Source organism: Haemorhous mexicanus, chromosome 4 (genome assembly GCF_027477595.1).
Source record: "Haemorhous mexicanus isolate bHaeMex1 chromosome 4, bHaeMex1.pri, whole genome shotgun sequence".
Lineage (NCBI taxonomy): Eukaryota > Metazoa > Chordata > Aves > Passeriformes > Fringillidae > Haemorhous > Haemorhous mexicanus.
In genome coordinates, this window is record NC_082344.1 from 30,425,409 (window position 1) to 30,447,859 (window position 22,451).

The following is a 22,451-nucleotide window of genomic DNA, read 5'->3' on the forward strand; positions in this document are numbered from 1 at the left end:
ACAGGTACACTGCTTGCAGGGTTTAGAAATTTCCAGTCCAAAAATTTTGTGATGATTTAAATTATGTAGTTGCATTTTAGGCCAGATTTATGGGATAACATGACTCAAAATAAATAACTATTTCAAATTTGGCTTTTACAGTTTTGAAAGTTGGAGATTTTAACACCATTATCAAATTTTTAAAAGATATTAAGCAGAACTGAGTTGTCACAACAGAAAACATTATTTGGAACATGATGGCACTTGGAATTGCTGTCTGCAGCCTCCCATTTCTGCCCTCAGTTGCTTTCTCCCCTGTGTTAGTCTACTATTGGCATTGCTGGGCAGTGAACTAGAAAGGGAGACTTCCCCACCTGACAATGACTTTTTAAACTATGTTATTTTTTAGCCAGATCTATTCACCAGAGGTTTCTTTTTGACTGGAGAGTTGTACTAGCACAGCACAGTCTCAAAAGCAGAAATCTGTAGTACTGTTGGCAATGAAAATAACTCTATGCAAACTCATAAGGCTCCTGAGAATCAAACCAGCCCACTCTTCACAGCGTTCATAGTGATATAGTTCATGATTCCTAAAGTTCTATGTTGCTAGCATACTTTTTCAATCTCTTTTCTTCCTTATTCTTTCTGAGCACCTGCATCCTTAATGCATGTGACCAGTAATGAGTAATCCAGTCCTTTTCTTTCATCTGTGCATGCTTGGAATTTTTGCATTGGCATGCACTTTACAGGTAGATGTCCTTTCTTCTTATCCATGTACACGATGTCTTTACATTCTTTACTTCTCACACTGGGGGCATCTGCTTTTACTTTGGTTCTTGCTGTTACAGTGCAGCCCTTCTTGTCATCCTGACTTTTAACCCTTTTATTTGTATTTTACTTATTTTAAGGTAGGGTTTTTTCCCTCTTTCACAGTAATGCAGTTCTGTTCTATTCCTCAGTAGTTCTCCCAGGCCTGAGAAAAGACATAGTCTGTTCTTGCACAGATAATGATTTTCTTGTATTCTCCTTCCCAAATGCATTCAGTAAATTTATAAAAGATAGGACTAGAAATTACTCAAATTAGCCCTGTGTTTTAACAGTATGGAAAAACTGAAGCACTGAATCTACTCAGTGGCACTTGGGATGATTTTTCATGTGACTACTTGAATTACAGAGGAATTTCATTGGAATTGTACAAGTATTAATGCACTAGATAAAGGAATGTAATGCCAATTTTTTCTTGCACCAGTCTCTCTATGAAAGTTCACCTTCTCAAGAAAGTTGTTTTGCTTTGTTTTCTTTTTACTTCCAGTATTTGAGTAGCTACTCTTCACCTTGATTCTGTTAGGGTTTTTATGTGAAATTAAATGTTCCTCTTGGGTTCATTTGCTAACCCTTTTTAAAAGAAAGGGTTAGCAATGAAACTAACAGCATTTATAGACCATATTTTAAATAAAATAAAATAAATGTTGATGCAGTTGATTGAAGTCATAGATGGGCATGTTATTAGTTACTGTGATGGTTTCAGATTATGTATAACACTTCTGTAATGCTTTATAGTATTAAAATGAAGAATGCTATTCATTGGTGCCCCAGTACTTCTACAGAGCGATGGAACCTCAAATTCCCAAATTGAAGAGTTTTGAATATTTAGGATATTTTCTTGTCATAGCAATCCATTAGATTGATAAGAGAGAAGCAGTGATTACTTGCATTTATTTAGGATGTCACTGCCTAACTAAAAGCATATCTAAAATCCTTGCTAACTTTGCCTGTCACAAGAGAAATCTAAGATTTCTTGAAGATGCTGAAAATGCATCAATAACAAGTGATGTAGGAAATTAATTATAAGCCATTGCTGCCTGCTTTACTCTGTTTTGAAACAGTGTGTTTGTGTTGCTTTTGTGTATTGCTCACATATGTTTAGAGAAGATATTGTAAAAGCAAACAAAAAACTGAAAAAAACCTAATGAGTTGTGCTGTGAATGTGACAGCAGTAACAAAGAGTTGCTGCATTGTCACCAGATACTAGAAATGCATGGTGTAATCATGTGCTTATGAGCCCGAATTTAGGCACTCATGTAAACATAAGACAACCCAAATTTTTCGGTTTACCTGGCCTTAATTTCCCTGATTGTGTTGTGCTCTCTGTATGTGTGTTTGTACTCTTGCATGTGGCAGCAGTAGTATATTTCATTCATTTCTGACAGAATTCCAACATGAATTACTCTTGTCTTAAAAGGTGTGCCAAGCAAAAGTTAATACTAAACATTTTCATAACATAATTTGAATTTATGTGGAAACAACTCCTTTATTTCTGTGTATTAATTTATACAAGTACTCCCCTGGATAAACCAGTATTAAAAAGATAGGTAGGAAGTCTGTGTGTTTAATTTCCTGGTACACATGCATATACACACATGTAAAATTTTCTGCTAACTTCCATGTGCTACTAATATTTTACTGAACTAGCCCACTAATAACTGCTTCTAGGATTGTAGATTTAACTTGCTGCATGCTGGGATTTTCTCTGGAACAGCTGATTTCTCTCACTTTTAATGCAATGATTTGTGACTTCCGTTTCTCGTCTTTCCTGTCTGTCTGACTCTGATGTTTGTGCTTTCCAATTCACAGGCATGCAGTATGGTGGATATGTTAATAATCAAGCTAGCTCTGCACCAGCTCCCTTGTCATCAAGTTCAGATGATGAGGAAGAGGATGAGGAGGATGAGGAAGCAGGTTGGCTTTAGCTTTACACCAGTATCTTGTTCTCTTCCTACTCAAGGTTTTCCCCATATTTCCATCCCCTGAAACTTTTTCTTTCTTTAAGACAAAGCATCATGCTGACTCTTCAGCTTGAGATTTCCCAGCTGTTACTAGTATAGTAAACAAAAAGGACTTCAGTAGTGACCAACAAATAAGTCCCTTTTTTTGTCATGTTAATATCAGATGCTTTATGAATCTAACAAAGTAATGTTTACAACTTGCAAGACTCCCATATTTTTAGTATTTTGATTTGCAGTGAGTTTTAACTGAAGATAACTAGCAGTAGAACTTACACAGATAATTGTTCAGGTTAAGCTATCCGATGCCATTTGTATCATTACATTGAAGAGTGTTTACCTTGTTTCTCATTTTATTCATAAGGAACTCAAACAATTAAACGTGGAGAGGTTGTAAGTGTGCTTTTTAGGACAGTAAATTAATCTGTGCTGATTTTTTCTCCTTCTAAAGATGTATGTCTCAATGGTTCAGGCTCATAGGTACAGTTTTAATCAGCTTGCTTTGTAGAAAGCTTTAAAAGTTTGTTGATTTTTTTTTTTAATTGGTTGAGGTGTTACATACTTGGTTGCATTTTGCCTGTTGTCAAAATGACCTGGTTTTGTGAGTTTAATGTTTCGCACCAGTTTAGTTTCTTCAATTTTGGTAACCTTTTCTTTTGGAACTTGAAGTCTTTACTGACTGCATGAGTGGTAACAGTATAAAAAGCTTTTTTTGAGATAAACATAAGACTACTACCCTTATTGATAGATGGAAGTAACAGCACATACCTTGTACTGCTGACTTTTAGTATAAATTTGGAATAGGAAACTATTGTAGCTTTTTCTTTAATTTTATGATACATGTTGTCAGAAAAAAAAACCAAAAACAATGCCAGTTTTATTAAAATAATGAAATAATCACTGAGAATACTGTGAAAATAGTGTAGTTTACTCATAATAATTCTGTGAAGAATGGAACAAACCAATGACGACATCCAAGTCATAATTAAGAACAGTGTGTTGGGTTGCATGTCAAGGTTTCTGTCCAAATGGTGTTGATTGGGTTTTTTATCAACTGTAACCTTTTTCTCCTTACTTTGTTCCTTAAACAAAGCTTCATACTCCCTACCATCATTCTCTCTCAAGTTCTGTACATTACTAAAACCTGTATCCTTGCATTTAAATTTGTGTTACGGAAAAGAGTGAAAGGGTGCCCGGGTTCCATACGGAGGCTGTCTGATTAATAAGCACATACTGTTTTATGCCCTGTCAGCAGGAGCTAATGCAAATCCTTAACAGATTTCAGTAGACAAATTTCTGGCTCAGACTGTCACAGTGGTTTTATGAAGAGTAGGTTCTGGAAATCTGGTTGCTTGTGTAACTTCTCAACTGTGTTGTTGACCTAACAAAAGTATATTTTGACTTTTCTGTAGTAAGACTTAGCAAAGCTTTAAAAGCCCTAATCCTGATCAGGGTAAAAAAAGTCATGAATCTTTATTCCTTCAGCTTCTAGAACAGAAAATAAAATCTTGCAATTATGTTCTTTAGTAGCCTCCAGGATTAAACAAAAAAAGAATATTTACAGTGAAAATCTGAAAACTAAGATTGTGTGAATATCACAGAATTAAATTTTCCTTTAAATAATATATTGTTGTTAGTCGTAAGGATTTTTTAAATAGCTTTTCTGTTTCTTAGTTGAATGCTTTAAAGGCAAAATGCTCAAGAATTATCTATACTGTCAGGATGGTGCCATGGTTTCTGTGTCCCAAATGTCAATGATGTTATGTTTTCATATGCAGAGTCTCTTCTCTTGGAAGTCTCAAATGTCCCTTGAAATACTTTCAACTTTGCAATGGGATATGTGGTCATGGTTGATCCTTCCAAGTAGAACAGTATCAGTGAATCTTTTCAGTCTTTTCTGCCACAAAAATTATATATAAAATTTTCTTTTTTTTTCTCAATTCTTAAATGGACGCTTTTTTTTCTATCATACTTCATGGCTTGGTGTGTTTTAAAGAGAAGATGCGTTTAATCTTCTTGACCCTTTTTTCATTGGAAATAAATGTGTGTGAAATCGTGTTGGCAAAGATGTTTTAAAATAATTCTTTGTTTGCCAGATGTTTTACCATAAGATGTTCAAGATCTGTGCATAGGTTGAACTAAAAATTAAGCAATCAAGTCTCTTCAGTCCTAACAGCTATGTATGTGCTCATTGTGCTTTTTCATATCTGCCTAATTAACTTTTGGTACTTATTTTTGCATAGTTACTTTTTACTCAGCTACTTTAGGCTGAGCCAAGAGTAATTGTTTATACCAACTGAAGTTCACACTCTTGTCAATAATAATGGAAAATAGAACTTTTAGACTGAGAGGAAAGCTAGCTGTGAATTAGAATGGTACAGAAAAGAGAGAAGAATTAAATCCTTTTTAGTTTGGCTTGAAGGTGGATAATCACTCTGAAGATGATGGGAATCTTCTGTTGCTTGCAGTTGTGAATGGATTGTTTTTAAAATGTGCATGGCCTCAGCTGATATAGTCTAGAAAGAACTTTTGGTTTAATATAAAAATATTTTCTATTTCAAGAAACAACTTTTTTCATTGTTTTTGTCTTTTTGCCATTGATCTCTTTTGCTGTTTGTTGGGCATGTGCTTGTTTGTTTCTAGTATCTTGCTGATTATGCTTTCTCCCTCTCCTCTTTACAGTGCTAATAGTTTTCAAGTCTTAGGGGGGAAGTGGTGGGATTTTTTTTCCCAGGATCTTTCTTGACAGTTTCTTATCAAAGGTTTTAGGAAAAAAAAAAAAAAAAAAACTCAGTCTTTTGTTTAACAAAAGTTTGCTATTTCTGATATCCCTAAAGTTAAACTCTTTTCCTCCCCCAGCACTTGATAGTTCCTCTACTACAAGCAGTGCCTCTCCTGTTCTGAACAATTATGATGCTCTGGAAGGAGGTGGCTATCCAGGTAAGCAGTTTGTTTTGAATTATTTATTCAAGTATATAAATGTGGTTTTTTATTGTTTCTGGTCTTGTTTATTGTTAATTAACAAGTAGATGAAAGGCAGTGCCTGTGAAAGGAGCAGGGGAAATCATCAGAGGAAACATACATGTCTTTTTAAATAATTTCTCACGGTTTTAAGACTTAAGTTCATATAACCATGTAATAAAACTTCCCTGAATCATAAGCCATACTTTCCATTATAGTATTGAGGGTAGTGCTGAAATATGCTAAGTGTGAAAGCAGCATCTTTTTTCTAGATTATACTGTATGCCTGATTGTGTTGTTGACATTAGGAGCTGATAATAATTGCTGACACATCACAGAAGTTTTGGGAGACCAACAATATCAGCTTGCAGAGATGCTTGGATCAGGTTATTTTCTTTTACTTTTCTTCATTTAAAGAAAATGGCTGCTGTTTTGCTTACTCTTAGCTCTAAAAATATCAGGACTGTCAGGTTGGTTCTAAATGAGCCTACTGGCTGACTACCTACGTCTTGAAATCTGTAGAGCTGCCATATTGAGAGCAAGGGGAAAAGATGCTATTCAAAGTATTTTAGCCACTATTTTAAATGAGTAATTGGATTAATTTGGAGGACCTACCCCCTCCTGGCTACTTTGCCTTGTTCTGGCCCCTGGGAGTGTCACAGCAGTTTGCCATAGTTTGATGGGTTCCTGATTAAAGTGAGATCTCTCTCAGTTAGAAAGCTGGTATTGTTATCCACATAGAGTCTAGCAGGACTACAAATTCTATACCCTCTGGCCTAATAACTAACCATTTTGTTTCTGCTGAAACCATATTCTAAAAAAAACTTGTTTCTTTTTTTTTTTTAAGATAAACAGTCATCATTAGGTTTCTTAAATCTGTTGCAGTTTTTTTATGGTTTTATTGGGTTTTTTTCCCTCATGGACTGTTCATAACAAACATAGTTTCTTGGCAGTTGGTTTCTTGAAGTGCTTTGTTCCTTTGCTTGCACTTTTCCCAGTTGACTTCACCAAGCTTAAATTCTTCTGAAACTTAGCTCATATCTGTAGACATTTCTAAAGAGTACTTTCATCTCTTTACAGCTGTTAAGTTCACTGTAGATTACTTTCAGTTTGACCTTGAAAAATAGCAGAACTAAGCTGTGCTGCATTCATATAGAAGAGAAACTTGCATCAGGTTAAAACTTCAAAAGAGGCCATGCTTTATTTCTCCTCTACCATTTATGAATACTGTCCAAACATAAGTCTGAGCCAATGGAGCTATTCACTAACTCTAGGCACAGCTTTTCACGAAGTAATCATAGAATCACAGAATGATTCTAGTCATGCTATGACAGTTTTCAGAAGTGGAGGAGAGACTAAGTGTGAATGGTCTCATTTGTGGTTTATATCAAATGTATATATTGGAATAAAATGTGGTTCTATTGTTATTCAATTCAAATGACTTTTTTTTCAAGTTGCCTCTTTTTGTAAAGTAACATTTTGTTTGTAGTGACATAAGTCCCTGGTCATCTTCCATACACACTGTCTTTGTCAAAATTCTTGAAGTAATCTTTCTTTTAAATTTCTTTTTTCGGTGCATAAAAATAACTTGATGGATAATGAAAAAACTTACTAATATTAATGTTGTTTTGAAGTATTTAGGAGTTTATGTTTAAATTAAGACGGAAATAATAAGTGTATTCAGTATCTGTGGCATTTCTTTTGTGTTTCCAGAGACACGTTCTGTGACTAGCAGCCCAGTTCCCTCTCCGTCAGTCCTCCAAACATCAAAAGCTTCTAAGCCCTTTGGTTATGGATATCCAGCACTGCAGCCAGGCTACCAAAATGCAACACCACCTACTCCTGTGCAGCCCAGTAATCCAGGACACCATTCTGGTTTTCAGCACTATGCACAGGCTTGTATTTTTCATTTTAAAATTACTTCATGAAGTAAATTCCTGGGAAAAACCTTTTCTGTGTGATATATTTCCCCTTTATTTTCACATTTTTATAATTTCTGAGACAATAAACATTAGGTATAATATTGACATCATATCTCTGGTTCTAAACTTAATGGAAGGCTTTTAAAGGAAAATTTTAAGTGTGCCTCCAAGTTGTTAGGCTTAACAAGTTTGCTTCACCAGTTATTAGCAAACTCCACACTGTTAAGATGTGATGTTTGAAAGAGCTGAAGTTTATTGATAGGAAACAATGAAGAAGCATAAGAAAGTACTTGATCAGCATAGGGCATTGCTATAGGCAACGATCTCAAGCATTAAATGACCTTATGAGCAAGGCATGGTATAGGGTCCAAATAAAAGAACTCTGTAGAGCTTGTGCTGACTGTGTGTAGTGGAGCAGGCTGTCTGCGTCTGCTCTGTTTTCCTCAGAAAGATAGCTCCAAACACCCAAGAAATGGTGTACAATCACCTGATTTCTGTTGTTCACATGAATTCCCCAAGAACAGTGGCAGAAAAGGAGCCAGGTACTGAGGCAAGACACAAATGCTGAAGAATTGCAGAGGAATGTATGTGCGAAGGGTCTAGTAAAAGAAACATACTGATACACAAATCCTGCTCTCTGAAGTAAGGGCCACCTGGCAAAGACAGTGAAACTGCTGTGGTTGGTGATCAAAATTCCTTACTGCATATGACATCCAGTAAGGCTCTCACTGTCACAGGCACAATGTAAAATATGACTTGGAAGAAATGTTTCATTTAATTTTTTTTTTTTAATTGAAAGGGTTGGCTTCATCTTTACTGTAATGTGAGATGAAGTTGGGCTCTTTCAGTAGCACGCAGTAAAAGAACAGGAGTTGCTTCAAGGGAATTCAGGTTGTACATAAAAGGAGAAAATGCTTCAGGATGCAAGTGGGGAAGCACTAGAACAGATTGTGCTGTGAAATTGTCCATCCTTAGATATTTTGAAAACTTAGCTGGGTGAATCTGTATGAGCAATCTAAATTAACTTTTAAGTTAGCCTTGCTTGAGCAAGGGATTAGACTACCAGACCTCAAAGGTGCCATCCAACCTAACCTTTTCTCCTCCTCTATGGTGTTTTGTTTTAATTTAAAAATAAATTTTTAAAGTCAGTGTCTGTAACTTGGAAAAGTTGATTGTAACAAAAGTTAAATTGCAGAGCAGAGTGGGAGAGAAATTGTTCCAGCCTTTTTAGTAACTTGTTTTCTTATGCCTGAAGAGATGGGTTATGTGTGACTTCCAGTGTTGGTTTGCATAACGAATTTGAATTTTGTCCGATGATACACATTTGGAAGGTGCATCACATTTGTTGTAGCATTTTTAAATTTCTACAGTACAACACTCCTTTTGTTTGTTTGGGTTTGTTACTAATGGCTGCTGTATCTTTTCTAAATACGTGTCTGGAAGGGAGGGCACTAAAGAAGATTGAAGGTTGTTATTTGAACATGATTGTGTGTTCACGTGTTTGTCATGCTCTTAACTTTACAGCAATATCCAGGTGTGAACCAGCTGTCCTCTTCCTTAGGAGGATTAAGTCTACAGCATTCTCAGCAGCCAGAAAGCTTAAGACCAGTAAACCTTACACATGATAGAAATATTTTACCAGTGTCTTCAGTTCCAGCACCTGTGCCTAACTTGAATTCTGATCTTAGGAAATTAAACTGCAGTCCAGAGTAAGTTTACTGTGTCTAGGATACTGTCTTATATTTTTTAGTGGGCAATAATTACTTAAAATTTCAAAAAGTGTCTCAGCTGACTCCTAATTTTCAATCTTAGTGATGAAAAATAAATAATAAAAAGCCTTTTAACAGAAAGTAAGTTCATCCTCTGAATCATAACACAAATATTGGAACTGTCCTGCCATCACAATATATTATATGCAGTGAGTGTTGCTAGTTTCTTAGTATTTTAATAATTTTTCCAAATCTTCACCTTGTTTTATCCATTTAAAAAAAGATATTTTAATAAACACATTAATGTTATACAATATGTTTCATACAATACTTTGTAATATTGCATAGGATTTTTTTCCACAAAAGTATTATGATTAGGCCTGAATACACTTAATAATTTATGAGTATATTTTACTATGATAATTCTGCAATCAGGTATCCTTTTACCTCTAATTAACATTAAGTAGTATTATCAAGTATCCCTAGTGAAGTGCAGCTAAGTACAGTGGAAAGTGCTTTTCCCCAGAGATTTTATTTGTAATTCCAAAATAAGCATTCTTCATTGCCTTAAAATGACTCAGCATCCTTATTCCTGTAGTGAGAGTTCATGGTCCCACCAGAAAACAGAAATCAGAAAACTGAAGGCCTGGGAATCATTCTTACATGTGGAACACTTTTGACAGCACTATTTGTGCATTGGGCTTTTTTAGTGTCTCACAGAACAAAAGGTTTTGACTCTTTCAGTATTTGGGATCCTTTTCTAATGTTTTCTTATATAAATATGACATTCTGAGTACTAGTTAAATACTTTCTTGGTTCACTGGAAAAATCTTTATAATGAACAGAAAGATACATAGTTCTCATTGAGTGCTGTATCTAAAACAGTCCTGTCTCTTAATTGCAAGTTGGTTTTGGTATACTTGCATTGCTGAACTATTAAATGGTGGGGCAGGCTGGTATTTTTTTGTGTGTTTCTTTATGAAGCCTTTTTAAAAATCTTTCTGCATTTTTTAATTAAATAATTTGTAAAACATAGGATTTCTTAAATTTCTGAATTCTTTAAAATGAGGTGTTAACACAATGTTTTCATTATCTCTTAAAATTTCATTTTTAACATTATGTTTCTATTTCCTTTCAGCTCATTTCGATGTACATTGACAAATATTCCCCAGACACAGGCTTTGTTAAACAAAGCTAAACTTCCTTTGGGTTTGTTGCTGCATCCCTTCAGGGACCTGACGGTAAAGTACTTTACTTTTTTTTTGTGTGTGTGTTTGTTTTATATATACATTTGTTCTATTTTCATTCAAACAATGAAATATAATGAACTCTGAGTCCTGAGTTTAGCAGAACTACAAAAAATTGTCTGTGACTTAGAGAGGAGGAGAGCAAAAAAAGCCTTGAAATTGCTACTTCATTGGAATGCATAAGGAAGAAGCTCTTCAAGTTTATTTTTTTGTTGTTGTTGGAAGTCTTTGCTTGCCTGTGGTTCTCCGAAAAATTGCCACTCTGTGTGTTGGGCTCACAGCTGTCAGATACATCTTAAAAAAGTGTTTACAAAGCTCTCCTGAGGAGAAGTACTCAGTTTGAATGTGTGACTGGCCTGATACTTGCTTTCAATAGAACATAAACACAGTATAAGTTTGAAGATATATTCATAAGCTTCATTCATTCATTCATGTTAAGCAACTCCTCTCAATGTAATTTATTAGCTTTTTTGTAATAATGTTAATAACTTTCTGGTATAACTTCTTTTTATTAATTGTGTGTACTTTGTGTAAGATTTGCCATCCATCATATTTCTTATGGAGTCACTCAAAAGTTGTCCTTTCATAATTCATTTTGCCATAGTAGCTATAATTTAAAGTAGTTTCATTTAAGATCTTAGTACATCTTTGATTTTGAGACTATATTAAGGCAATATTTAAGTGTTAAATTTTTTTGTTTTAGGGGGAGATTGTTTTTAATAGACATCATAATTACTCTATGAAATTGAACTAAATGGCTAAAAGGAAAGATGATAGAAAATGAAGTCTCACAAAGCTTTTATGAACTGTACTGCACAGAGATGCTTTCCATGAAGTTTATTACATACCTTTGTGAGAGCTTTTCATTGTTTCTTTTTTAGCAATTGCCAGTAATAACATCAAGCACAATAGTGAGATGCAGATCCTGCAGGACTTACATCAACCCTTTTGTTTCTTTCATCGATCAAAGGCGGTGGAAATGCAACCTGTGCTATAGAGTTAATGATGGTAAGTGACTGTAACAGGAGATGCTTGCATTTGTAGAATCTCTTTCAAGTATTTACCTTGTATCAGTCCATGGGATATTTTAGATTAAAACATAAACTACAGTGACAATGTCCTTATGATCCAGAGATTTTGAAAAGCATCTTAAGACAGATATGTTGTGCTTTTTCTTGAAGCAAAAGATTGTTTTGCAATCTTTGTGGACATGAAGAAAATGTATTCATAATATGCTGATTCCTTGTCTAATGAAATCAGCTAATCCCACTGACTGCTGTTGCAATATGCAGATGGAATCATGATGACAGCTACAATCCAGGCCAGAGGTTATGAGAACAGTGCAGCCTGCTGCTTTGTTGTGAAATGCTCTGCTTGCATTGCTGTTTTATAGTTGGGGATCTGTTGTCATTTAAAATAAATAAATTTTCTTTCTAGTTGCTGAACTTTGTTGTTAAAGATATGCTTGAGATATTTGACATGTTCCTTTTTTATGTATCCTTAATGTAAATTTTTTGCTATTGCAGTAATTGAAGTATTGCCCATATTACTTTGCATTTAGCTGCAATAATGGGGCTTTTTCTGACAAAAATATAATCTGTATTTATGGGGGGTAATTTTTTTTTTTAATAGTTCCTGAAGAATTTATGTATAATCCTCTGACACGGTCTTATGGAGAGCCTCACAAACGGCCAGAGGTGCAAAATTCTACAGTGGAATTCATTGCTTCTTCAGACTATATGGTAAGAAAAAGTTTTCATAGTAACTTCAACAGCAATTGCATATTAATATAATAGTGCATGGAATTAATGTTTCCTATTGATCCAGTGGTGTGTATTAATTTTTCTGTGAAGCTTCTCTTAACACCAAGGAATAGTTAAATTCATATTTTGAGTTTTGGCTGATGTAAAGAGTCAGAAGCTTTTGAGATAAAGTAATTGGATGTGTGTTGTCATTCAGTGTAGTTTAATGTGGCACAGTCAGATTTGAATCTGATGCAGTGTGATTTCTGCCTTTCTCCCTCATTTTGAGGATGTTTTGAAAGACCAGTAATAGGATAATGAGCAAATTAATTCAGCTTCAAATTTCTAGTTAGTAATTGTGAAGAAATGGTTCTTATTAGGAGTCAGCTTACAATTGCTGGGATGGTGGTCTTGTCTGCCTGGGAAGAGGCCTACTTCAGAATGACATTTTTAGCAGCAGCAAAAATAAATTGTTCTCTTGTCTTTGAATTGAAACATTGTGGCAGACATTTTACAGTGAATAAACAGCTCAATACATAATTGGGGGAACAGTGTAGGTAGAATGCTCTAACCCTGTTTCATGGATCACATTGTCCGTGTACTGAAAAAACAATGGAATTTAAAAGATGGAAGTTGGTCTCTTTTGTCATGTTTGAACTGACTTTTGGAAGGAGGGACTAAAATATCCTTTTTTCCCCCGAAGTATAACATTTTATGTTTATTACAAATGACAGTTGTTAACCACTTGTGGGGATTGTGGTTGAATCTATCTGCATATTGCTTAGTAAATTACCTTTATTGCATAATGTATACCTTGCATTTTTCTAAGTATTTCCTTTTCCTACTTCCCTTTCTAATGACTAATCACTTTTAACATTTCTTTGAATATGATTTTTGAATTTTTTTTTTTTTTTTAATTTGTAGCTTCGTCCTCCTCAGCCTGCGGTATATTTATTTGTTTTAGATGTGTCTCATAATGCAGTGGAGGCTGGATATTTGACAATACTCTGCCAGTCATTGCTGGAAAACCTAGACAAGTAAGAGTATAAATAACCTTATGAAATCAGCTAACATTTTTGTTATGCAAAATTGTAACTGAAAAATTTGAAGGAAATTTCAAAATGTCTAAACATTCTGTTCCTAAAGGGCAGAAGTTCCATTGCCTGGAATTCCTTCCCTGCATGTGTATCTGCATAAAATTTAATTACTTATCAGCAAGGAATATTTAGCTGTGATTTCTAACAACAAGTTGATTGTACAAAGATTTTTAAATTTCATTCTTCCCCCTTGCCAAGACCAACAAAAATAATAAATTACAACAGTTAAATTATCTGGTTTTTGTGCTGAGAGTTCTGAGGTGCTGCAAACTGGAACATTGTAACCACGGGAGTAAGACTGCCTGGGTGAGCTGTGTTGTCAGTTTGGGTTTTTTTAGATCGCAGTTACCCTGTGTCAATTTCTCTGTTTTTATTTTTGCACTGGGACAGCGTGTATGGGATTGTTCCTGATGCATTTTGAGTGAGGGTTAATGAGCTTCACTGTGTTCATGCCTTTTGACAACTAATCCTGTGGAGGCCTTGCCTTAAAAATTCCTTTCTACAAGTTTTTCTTGGTGAACTTGGTTTTCTCATGAAGAAGCCAACATACACTAAAAATCTTTGCTTCCATTTTTTTGGTTCAGTCTTTCTTTGTTCAGTTTTTTATGGCTATTTTATCAACAGAATCTCAGAAACATGCTTAATTATTTTAGGAAAATTCATAAAATCCCATTCCAAGTGCACAGGAGAATCAGTGCATCCACCTCATTTACATACCCAGATGGTAGCAGCAATATTTGCCTTTATTGCTCTTGGTGACTGTCATGGTTTTCAGCACTTCATGATGTTTTTTATATTTTACTTGAGAAATCCCCTGTAGTCTTTAATTTTGTCTTATGCCATACACTGAAATATGGTCTACATAAGAAATAAACGTGTTGCTTTGTAGAGGCGTTGGATTTTGGTTTAGAGCTGTAAGTACTGTGTAACTACATTAGTAAGTGGGGGTTCTGAATCAGGAAAGGGCAGAATGCACTGGTTTCTATTAAAGAACTGTGAAGGCTGACTTCTTTCATGTGTCAGTCTAATGTTTAAACGAACTTATTAAGCTCTCTTGTGGAACAAAGTATCAATATATTAGTGAGTGCTTATCTGTAACACTTGGTCTTGTAAGCTGGATCATTACCCCAGCTTTTCAGAAAATGTTGAGGAAGTATTGATTGTATTCCTGTTTCAGATCTCCCTTCTTATGTTCTCCCTTCACTTCTTTACACATGAACTGAGTTTCTTCTAACATCAGCAGGAGCCCTGAGTATCTACATGTCTTGAGAGAGAGATTTAGGGCTTAATAGTTTATTTTTTAATGCTTCAGGCTGCCTGGAGATTCAAGAACAAGAATAGGGTTCATAACGTTTGACAGCACTGTTCAGTTTTACAACTTGCAAGAAGGTTTATCACAGCCTCAGATGCTGATTGTCTCAGATATTGATGGTAAGTAAAAAGAAAATGGAAGCTGAATTTTTGAGAACCTATTATTTTTTTCTTTTCCCCAGAAAAAGGTTAGAATCTCTCAACTATTTGGTATTAGGTCTATGTTAATGAATAAGACTATTTTTTTGAAAAATAGTCTTGCACCAACTACAGAGTAGGTGATGTTTAAAATGTGAAATTCAAAAGTTAATTTTGCTTTGAATCAGACAAGCTTTGTACGGACTGTATTACTCTAACACACTTTTATCTGCATATAATTTACTTATCTGCAAGGAATATTTAGCTGTAACACACACATTAGAAAAGTATACTGTCTCATGGTGTTTGTAGCAGTGGGCAATTAAATATTTTGTTCTGTTGTAGTGTTATTTTTTCTTTAATCTTTTTTTTTTCTATTCTCTCCACAGATATTTTCTTACCTACACCAGATAGTTTACTTGTAAATCTCCATGAAAGCAAAGAGGTATGATTGCTCAAAATACATCCTTAAATTTATGGTGGTAAATATTCAAAACAGATGTTCCTGTTAAACTATGAATTCAAACTTAATCTTCATAATATGTAGTTCCAATGCTAATTTTTTCTTATGGAAATGTTTCATTGATACATCATAGCTTTTAAAATTACAACTTTGTTTTCCTTTGTGTGTTAAAATAGAACCAAAATAGTTGGTACTGATTCTGCCACTTCAGTCGTGGCAGTAAATTTTTTTGGAAACAGAAAATCTCAAGCTTGCAGAATCTCATAAAACACCTTTCAATCTGTTCTGCAGCTGATAAAAGATCTATTGAATGCGTTACCAAACATGTTCACCAATACAAGAGAAACACACAGTGCATTAGGCCCTGCTCTTCAGGCTGCATTTAAACTGATGTCTCCAACGGGTGGTCGGATCTCTGTGTTTCAAACTCAGTTACCGTCTTTGGGAGCGGGGCTTTTGCATTCCAGAGAGGATCCCAATCAGAGATCAAGCACAAAGGTAAAAAATTTCCCTTACTATTCATTTCAAAAGACTAAGGACTGGCCATGTCTTTGTGACTTGCACAGTTCTGCAGATCAATTGCTTTGTCTTCATTTATAGCAATTAGCTAAATTTTAATTATGTTTATGCATTTAAGATCACTACTTTATACATGCATGTGTGGTATTACTTCTTTTGAAGTGCATGGCCAATAATTTTTCTTGGCAAGCAAAAGAAGCTGCAAATATTTGTGACTCAGTGTCACTCGTGTGCCGGGGTCAGGGCAGGAACAGACGAGAGGCAGGATCGTAGCAAAGGAGAAGAAGACTTTATTCAAAAGAACCGCGCTGTTTTTATAGAGTGGTATGATAGATTATATTCTATTGGCTAACTAACAGAAACGTCTTTCTCACTCACTGCCTTTGAGAGGAACAGAAAAATAGAGTAGAAAAACACCACCTGCAAATTGTTTATAGTCAACAAGTTATCACATCTTTCCAGCTCTCTAAAATTTTTCACAAGCCGCTGTGAGAAATGCTTGCTGTTTCTCTCTCCCTGCCCCATGGCATCCACAACTCAGTTACTCAGATGCTTCTGAATAGTATGTCTTTTGGTCCATGAAGTCTAAAAAGCATGATTGTTGTCATAACTCCTCCCTGTATGATTTATTTACTAAAGGTGGTCCAGCATCTTGGTCCAGCAACAGACTTTTATAAGAAGTTGGCACTGGACTGCTCTGGCCAGCAGACTGCTGTGGATTTATTTCTCTTAAGTTCACAATATTCTGATCTAGCTTCTCTTGGTAAGGAGTACATGATTCCCTCTTTCTGCACTGTTATCTCTCTTAAGAAGCACGGGCTACCTCAGGAATTCTAAAGTCATGTAAATATTTTAGCACTTCTATAATTGCAGTTCATATTGCAAAGGAATTGACGTTGAAGTTGATGGAAGTAAAGAACAGAAATATTACATTGGTGGTATCAGACAATTTATTCTAAGGTTTAAAAGTTTTAAATGAGAAGTATTCTTCTGCTCAAGAACAGAAACGTGTCAAGGAATAAATGAAGTTTAATTATAGGGGTAGAACAGAGTTTTCATCCTTTGATAAATTATCTAAGATTTGTCTCTGTACACACACTTAATTTTACCTCTGCACCATTAGATATTTCTGCAAGAGCTTCATTCTTAGCTGCCAAATGTAGGATGCTTATTGAGCTTGGTGTATAATTAGGTCATTATGTGTTGGGGTGATTCATTTCCATCTTCACTTGCCTGGGTCTGGGACAGTTGTCTTTCTGATGTGGGTGATATTGAGAAGATTAAGGTAGATGTTACTTGTGGAAGTCTGGACACAATTTTTATGTCCTGATTTCATGTTACAGTTTTACTTCTTAACTGTATCTTTCCTTCCTTCACAGCGTGCATGTCCAAGTATTCTGCTGGATGCATCTATTACTATCCATCTTTCCATCACAGCCATAATCCTGCTCAGGCTGAAAAGTTGCAAAAAGACCTGAAAAGATACCTTACAAGAAAGATTGGATTTGAAGCAGTTATGCGCATAAGATGTACAAAAGGTGTGTCTTAAATACTGATTCCTATGGAACCGTTGGTGTAAATGTGTTAGTAATCATTTTGAATGTGCTTAGTCTTTAGCAACATTAAATTCAATGTTATTTTCCTTTCTTTGAAGAGTAAAAGAGTTATCTTCTTTATGCTAAGTTAGCTTTTGGTGTTGGTTTTTTTTTTGTTTTGTTTTTTTAGTTGATAGTACCATCTCTCTATAAGTTGATATGTGTAGTGTAAGTGCATCATTCACTTTGGAGTGTTCAGAATTGAACATGTACTCTACACGATCATGCTGAAATATCTAATGATTCATGTAATTGGTTCTACATGATAGAAGTTTTACTGTTTTCTTTGACCTTAGCTTGAGGACTGGGGTTTTAGTTATTGGTGAGAGTTTTCCATGCTGTTTTAACCTCACTCTGAATATTTAATCTGATTCTAGGTCTTTCAATACACACTTTCCATGGGAATTTTTTTGTACGATCTACTGATTTACTGTCCCTTGCCAATGTCAATCCTGATGCTGGATTTGCAGTACAAATGTCCATAGAGGAAAGTCTGACTGACACATCCTTGGTTTGTTTTCAAACAGCTCTTTTGTATACTTCCAGTAAAGGTAAATAAATTCAAATTAATTGGTCACTGGGAGTTTTGTTTCTTTTTATGGTGTAATGTTTGTAAAGTTTGTTCCACAGCCTTTTGTTGTGCTCTGTACCCTAAAAGAATCTTGTCAGGGCTAGTGAGCCTACTTGGCAGTTAATCACATAATGGAAATCCTTAAAAACACTGTTTTAAAGTGAAAATTTCATCTGCCTTTGACATAGTGCTGATTCAGCAAGACTTTTTCACTTAAAAGTCTGGCCATTGTTACAGCCAGTAACATGTTTGGCAGGCACTTTGTCCAAACACACAGACCTGTGATGGATTGGATCAAGCTGCAATTACTACACTGGGTGAGCATAAAGAATAGCAGCTAATTTCTGTGGTAGAAGATGCCACAAAATTTTGGGATGGATGTCAGTGTACTTCATTTGTAGGATCAAAGACACACACTGTGGATGTTGCTAGTTTATGTTATCAATTTGTGCTGCTTTAGAGTAGAATTTTAATAAGTTGAGACAGGAATGGGAGACAGTGTTGCAGCAGTTTCTTGACTGCTAGAATGGGTGCATCTTAGATGGGAGGAGATGCTGTAATGACTGAATTTGTTAATTCTACCAGGAGAGAATGCAAAATGATTTCCCACTAATTTCTCTTAGGTGAGCGTCGAATTCGAGTGCACACACTTTGCTTGCCCGTAGTGAGTTCCCTGTCTGATGTGTATGCAGGAGCAGATGTACAAGCAGTTGTGTGCCTCTTAGCAAACATGGGTGAGTACAGGCCAGGAAGATTCACGTGCTTTTTGGCATGTTCCTAATTTTGCCAGCCATTTAAATTAAGTAGTGAATGGAGCCTGGGTATTATCAAAAAAGGTTGGAGTGCAACACACTGGAGCATGTGTGTGCAAAAGATGACAAAACCAAATTCATACTGAAATTGTGAACTGAAATACTCCTTGTTCTGAATACTTAGTTGACTTTAGTCTTTTAAAAGGAGCCTTCTTACTTTGTTCTCTGGTTGTTAGTAAAGGACAAAGAATCATAACACACTTGGATCAAAACTCTCATTTTTATATCATCATTATCATTGTTGTTCACTCAAACTTAAGTATTCTAGGATTACTTAAGAAACAGTGATTCAGTTTAGTGTGTTGCTGGAGACTAAAAGGGAATTTCTGACAGCAGTGTATCTGAGATACTGATTTCTATCCTTCTGTTGTTGTGGGATTGAGGATTCTTACTTATCCCTTAATTGTGGGTCATAAGTAGCTGTTTCATAGACTGATCTCTCCTGTTAAATATGTATGACTCTGTGCAGCTTTTTAACATGTTCTATATTGTATATTAATATTGAAATCAGAAGAAGTAAATTATAATTCTGTGTCTTCTGGGATTGGAACTAGATGATCTTTAAGATCCCTTCCAACCCAAACCATTCTGTGATCTCCTCTTAAATACACATTCAGTCCAGCAGGTGTCTTCCTCCAGCCAAGGATTTGCAGCCCTTGCTCAGCAGAGAAAGATGAAGCAGCATTTACAGTAATAACAATTATGCCACTGAAGTATTGGAAGAAATTTCTTATGTGAGGGAGGAAAAAGAAATCAAAATAACTGCTGCAGATCTTTTCGTGGGGGTTAGGCAACAGCATTTCAACAATAGCTAAGTTGTTAGTAAAAGGTTTAAGTTTATATTTAGACTTCACTATGTATGATAGCTTTAAAAATTTCTTTTAATTCTCCAAGAGTACAAACCAGGGAGCCAAAATTGCCTACACTATATATTTTAGCATTATGAAGGTGAGTTTCTGTATGGACAGTCATCTAATTTACTCCTAAAAAAAATTAGGACCACAGAGGCAGTTTGGGGGATTTTTTTGGTCTTAAAACATGACCTGGAAGCACAACTCAAACTTTCAAAGTTCAAGGGAATGAGTGAGGCCATGTCTGGTAACTTCTTCCCTCCTTCTAATCCCCCAGCTGTGGATCGCTCCGTTTCATCCAGCCTTGCAGATGCAAGAGATGCCTTAGTCAATGCTGTGGTGGACTCCTTGGCAGCATACATGTCAACTGCCTCAAATCTGCAGCAGTCCATGCTGATAGCACCAAATTCCCTCAAGCTTTTCCCACTCTATATTTTGGCTCTTCTCAAACAGGTATGTGTGATCTAGTGGATTAGTGTTTGATGTATAGTTCATTGTTCCATTTGAGGAATTCTTCAGTTCTAGGTCAAGGATTGTCTGCACTTCTCTAAAATTATGGAAATTGGATTGCCATCTTTATGCTGCCTGGAAGATTACTATAGTAGTGTATTTTAAATTGTTAATGCCTGAACCTTTTATTAGTTTACTTGATTTTGAATATCTTATGTTCTGTGTTATATTGCTTTATAATTAAAATAAATGTATAGTTTACAATCAGCATTTCTCAGATTTTGGCAGCTCATTAGTGTAACCCATAAAGGTTGTTGGAAACTGCTTATTAGTACTTCTTCATTTTTATTTTATGAAGGCAGAAACAAGTATTTTCCAGTACATATCTTTCGTCCTTTAAATTTCCAAGAAGAAAGACGAGTTTCCATGGAAATACAGTAAAACTTACAGGAAGTTGAAAGTTGACATAGAAGTAGTTAGTACTTTTTTTTATTATTTTTTAATGATGTCTTTGTTTCTGGATTACTGAACATCATACTTAAAAAGAGAGAGCTTCCTGGTTTTGTTATGAATAAATCTCACTGCTTAAAGTTTTTCATGTCTGACAGTTCTTGGTTCTGTTATGATGAATAAACCTTTTATATAAGTCTTGTAAGAGATCTAAGCATAATAATTTATTTTCTTTGGCTTAGTGATTACTTCAGTCTCTAATATACTGATTATGATTTTTTGATACTTGCATAACAAATGCAGTTAATGTCGAGGAAAAGGCAGACCATTTATTATTGAGATCTGTGTAAAAGACAGAAATAAGAGTGGCTGGGGAAAGTTGTTTAGGTTTGGATTTTTTTATTATCATTATTAACAAAAATAAAGGATGGGATGTTGAGAAACCAAAATCAAAATGCTTGTGGCAGCCAAGAAGGAGTGATGTCCTTAGCTTTGTTGTAGAAGTGAATCTGGACTTTGATTATAGGAATGTTCTCCATTGAGTTAGAATATGATGTTTAATGCATTGTGTTGCTTCTCACAGCAACTGTGTACCAGTTGCTTCTAAAGGAGATCTGAAAAATTCAGTAGGAGAGAGTTAAAAAATAATCTTTATCCCATGGGAGTCTAGTTTCTCCTATAAAACATGAAAGTATGTTTCCTTTCCACAACTTTTCCTTAACATTGAATTCTTACTACGTAAAGTCAGAGTTAATCTTGTGCGCATACGTACCTTGCCTGAACTCTGCTTGCCTCGTATCTTTCCTGTGCTAGCCTCCACTGGTGAGTTTCACAGGCCAGTGTCACTTGTCAAGAATAAAAATGGGAAATGCTGGTCCAGTTGCATGTAAATTTTGGACAAACTGAGGGGGAGATTTATTCTCCGGCACCAATAAGGAGGAGCTAGATTATGTTTTAAAAATCTTGCTCAAACTCTATGATTAAGATTCTGCCAATAAGATACATTTATTTACAAAAGCTTTGCCACCTTTGCTTGACACTTGAAAAAGTCTGAAATGCACTCTTACAAGTGACATAAAGTACAGGATTTGTTTGAGTAGTAATGTTCTCTTGCAGAAAGCCTTCAGAACAGGCACAAGTACACGCTTGGATGATCGTGTCTATGCAATGTGCCAGATGAAGAGCCAGCCTCTTGTTCATTTGATGAAGATGATACATCCCAATTTGTACAGAATAGACAAGTTGACTGATGAGGTAATGTATGAAGCCTGGGGAATAGCATTTCCTAATTTTAATGGCCCATTAAATTTGGTGCTGTGCTGCAGTAATTTTATGTTGTTATTGTAATACAAATGGAGCATTTCCCCTAAGTTATAAAAAATCAAGAAAAACATTTTTTTCAAGTTTCGACTTGCATGTGCAGTAGTGTGATATGAGCCGAACTGTGGTTTTACTTCATCTTGTTTCAATGACCACAGTAATGCCATAATTTATTATCATACAAAGAAAGTAAAGATTTTGTATGTATGGGAGACATTTTCAGTGTGCTTTTATTATTTAGAACTGTCTGAGGTAAATGGGTGTAGTAGATCTGATGGATGATTCAAGGTTTTATATACAGAAATTGGATATAGTTGCGTGCAATAACAACCTTCTAGTGGTTTTTCAGACTGAAGTGGATAAAACAGAATTTTACTTCAAGATGGTTGTGATCAGACTGAGAAAGTAGTTCATGTACAAAACCAGGTTTTATTATTTCCTCTTCTACAGACATAGCCTAGGAAATGGATGCATTTTTTAAATAGTAAGAAGCGAGATGGGGTTTTATTTAAGGTGAAAGTTAGTTATAAT

General features: G+C 35.2%; 1 protein-coding gene across 2 annotated transcripts in view; it reads left to right on the top strand.

The window, feature by feature from the left end:
* Window positions 1-22,451, top strand: part of SEC24B (SEC24 homolog B, COPII coat complex component) — a 45,976-nt gene that overhangs the window by 15,895 nt on the left and 7,630 nt on the right. The window contains exons 4-20 of one of the 2 annotated variants that reach the window (XM_059844250.1): window positions 2,614-2,718; window positions 5,622-5,702; window positions 7,437-7,618; window positions 9,170-9,354; window positions 10,493-10,595; window positions 11,483-11,609; window positions 12,234-12,343; window positions 13,268-13,380; window positions 14,753-14,871; window positions 15,279-15,334; window positions 15,644-15,850; window positions 16,511-16,634; window positions 17,251-17,409; window positions 17,844-18,017; window positions 18,661-18,771; window positions 19,978-20,153; window positions 21,717-21,854. In XM_059844250.1, coding sequence (XP_059700233.1) covers window positions 2,614-2,718; window positions 5,622-5,702; window positions 7,437-7,618; window positions 9,170-9,354; window positions 10,493-10,595; window positions 11,483-11,609; window positions 12,234-12,343; window positions 13,268-13,380; window positions 14,753-14,871; window positions 15,279-15,334; window positions 15,644-15,850; window positions 16,511-16,634; window positions 17,251-17,409; window positions 17,844-18,017; window positions 18,661-18,771; window positions 19,978-20,153; window positions 21,717-21,854 — 2,270 coding nt within the window. The remainder of the gene's footprint in view (window positions 1-2,613; window positions 2,719-5,621; window positions 5,703-7,436; window positions 7,619-9,169; window positions 9,355-10,492; window positions 10,596-11,482; window positions 11,610-12,233; window positions 12,344-13,267; window positions 13,381-14,752; window positions 14,872-15,278; window positions 15,335-15,643; window positions 15,851-16,510; window positions 16,635-17,250; window positions 17,410-17,843; window positions 18,018-18,660; window positions 18,772-19,977; window positions 20,154-21,716; window positions 21,855-22,451) is intronic. The other variant, XM_059844251.1, reaches the window with a different exon arrangement.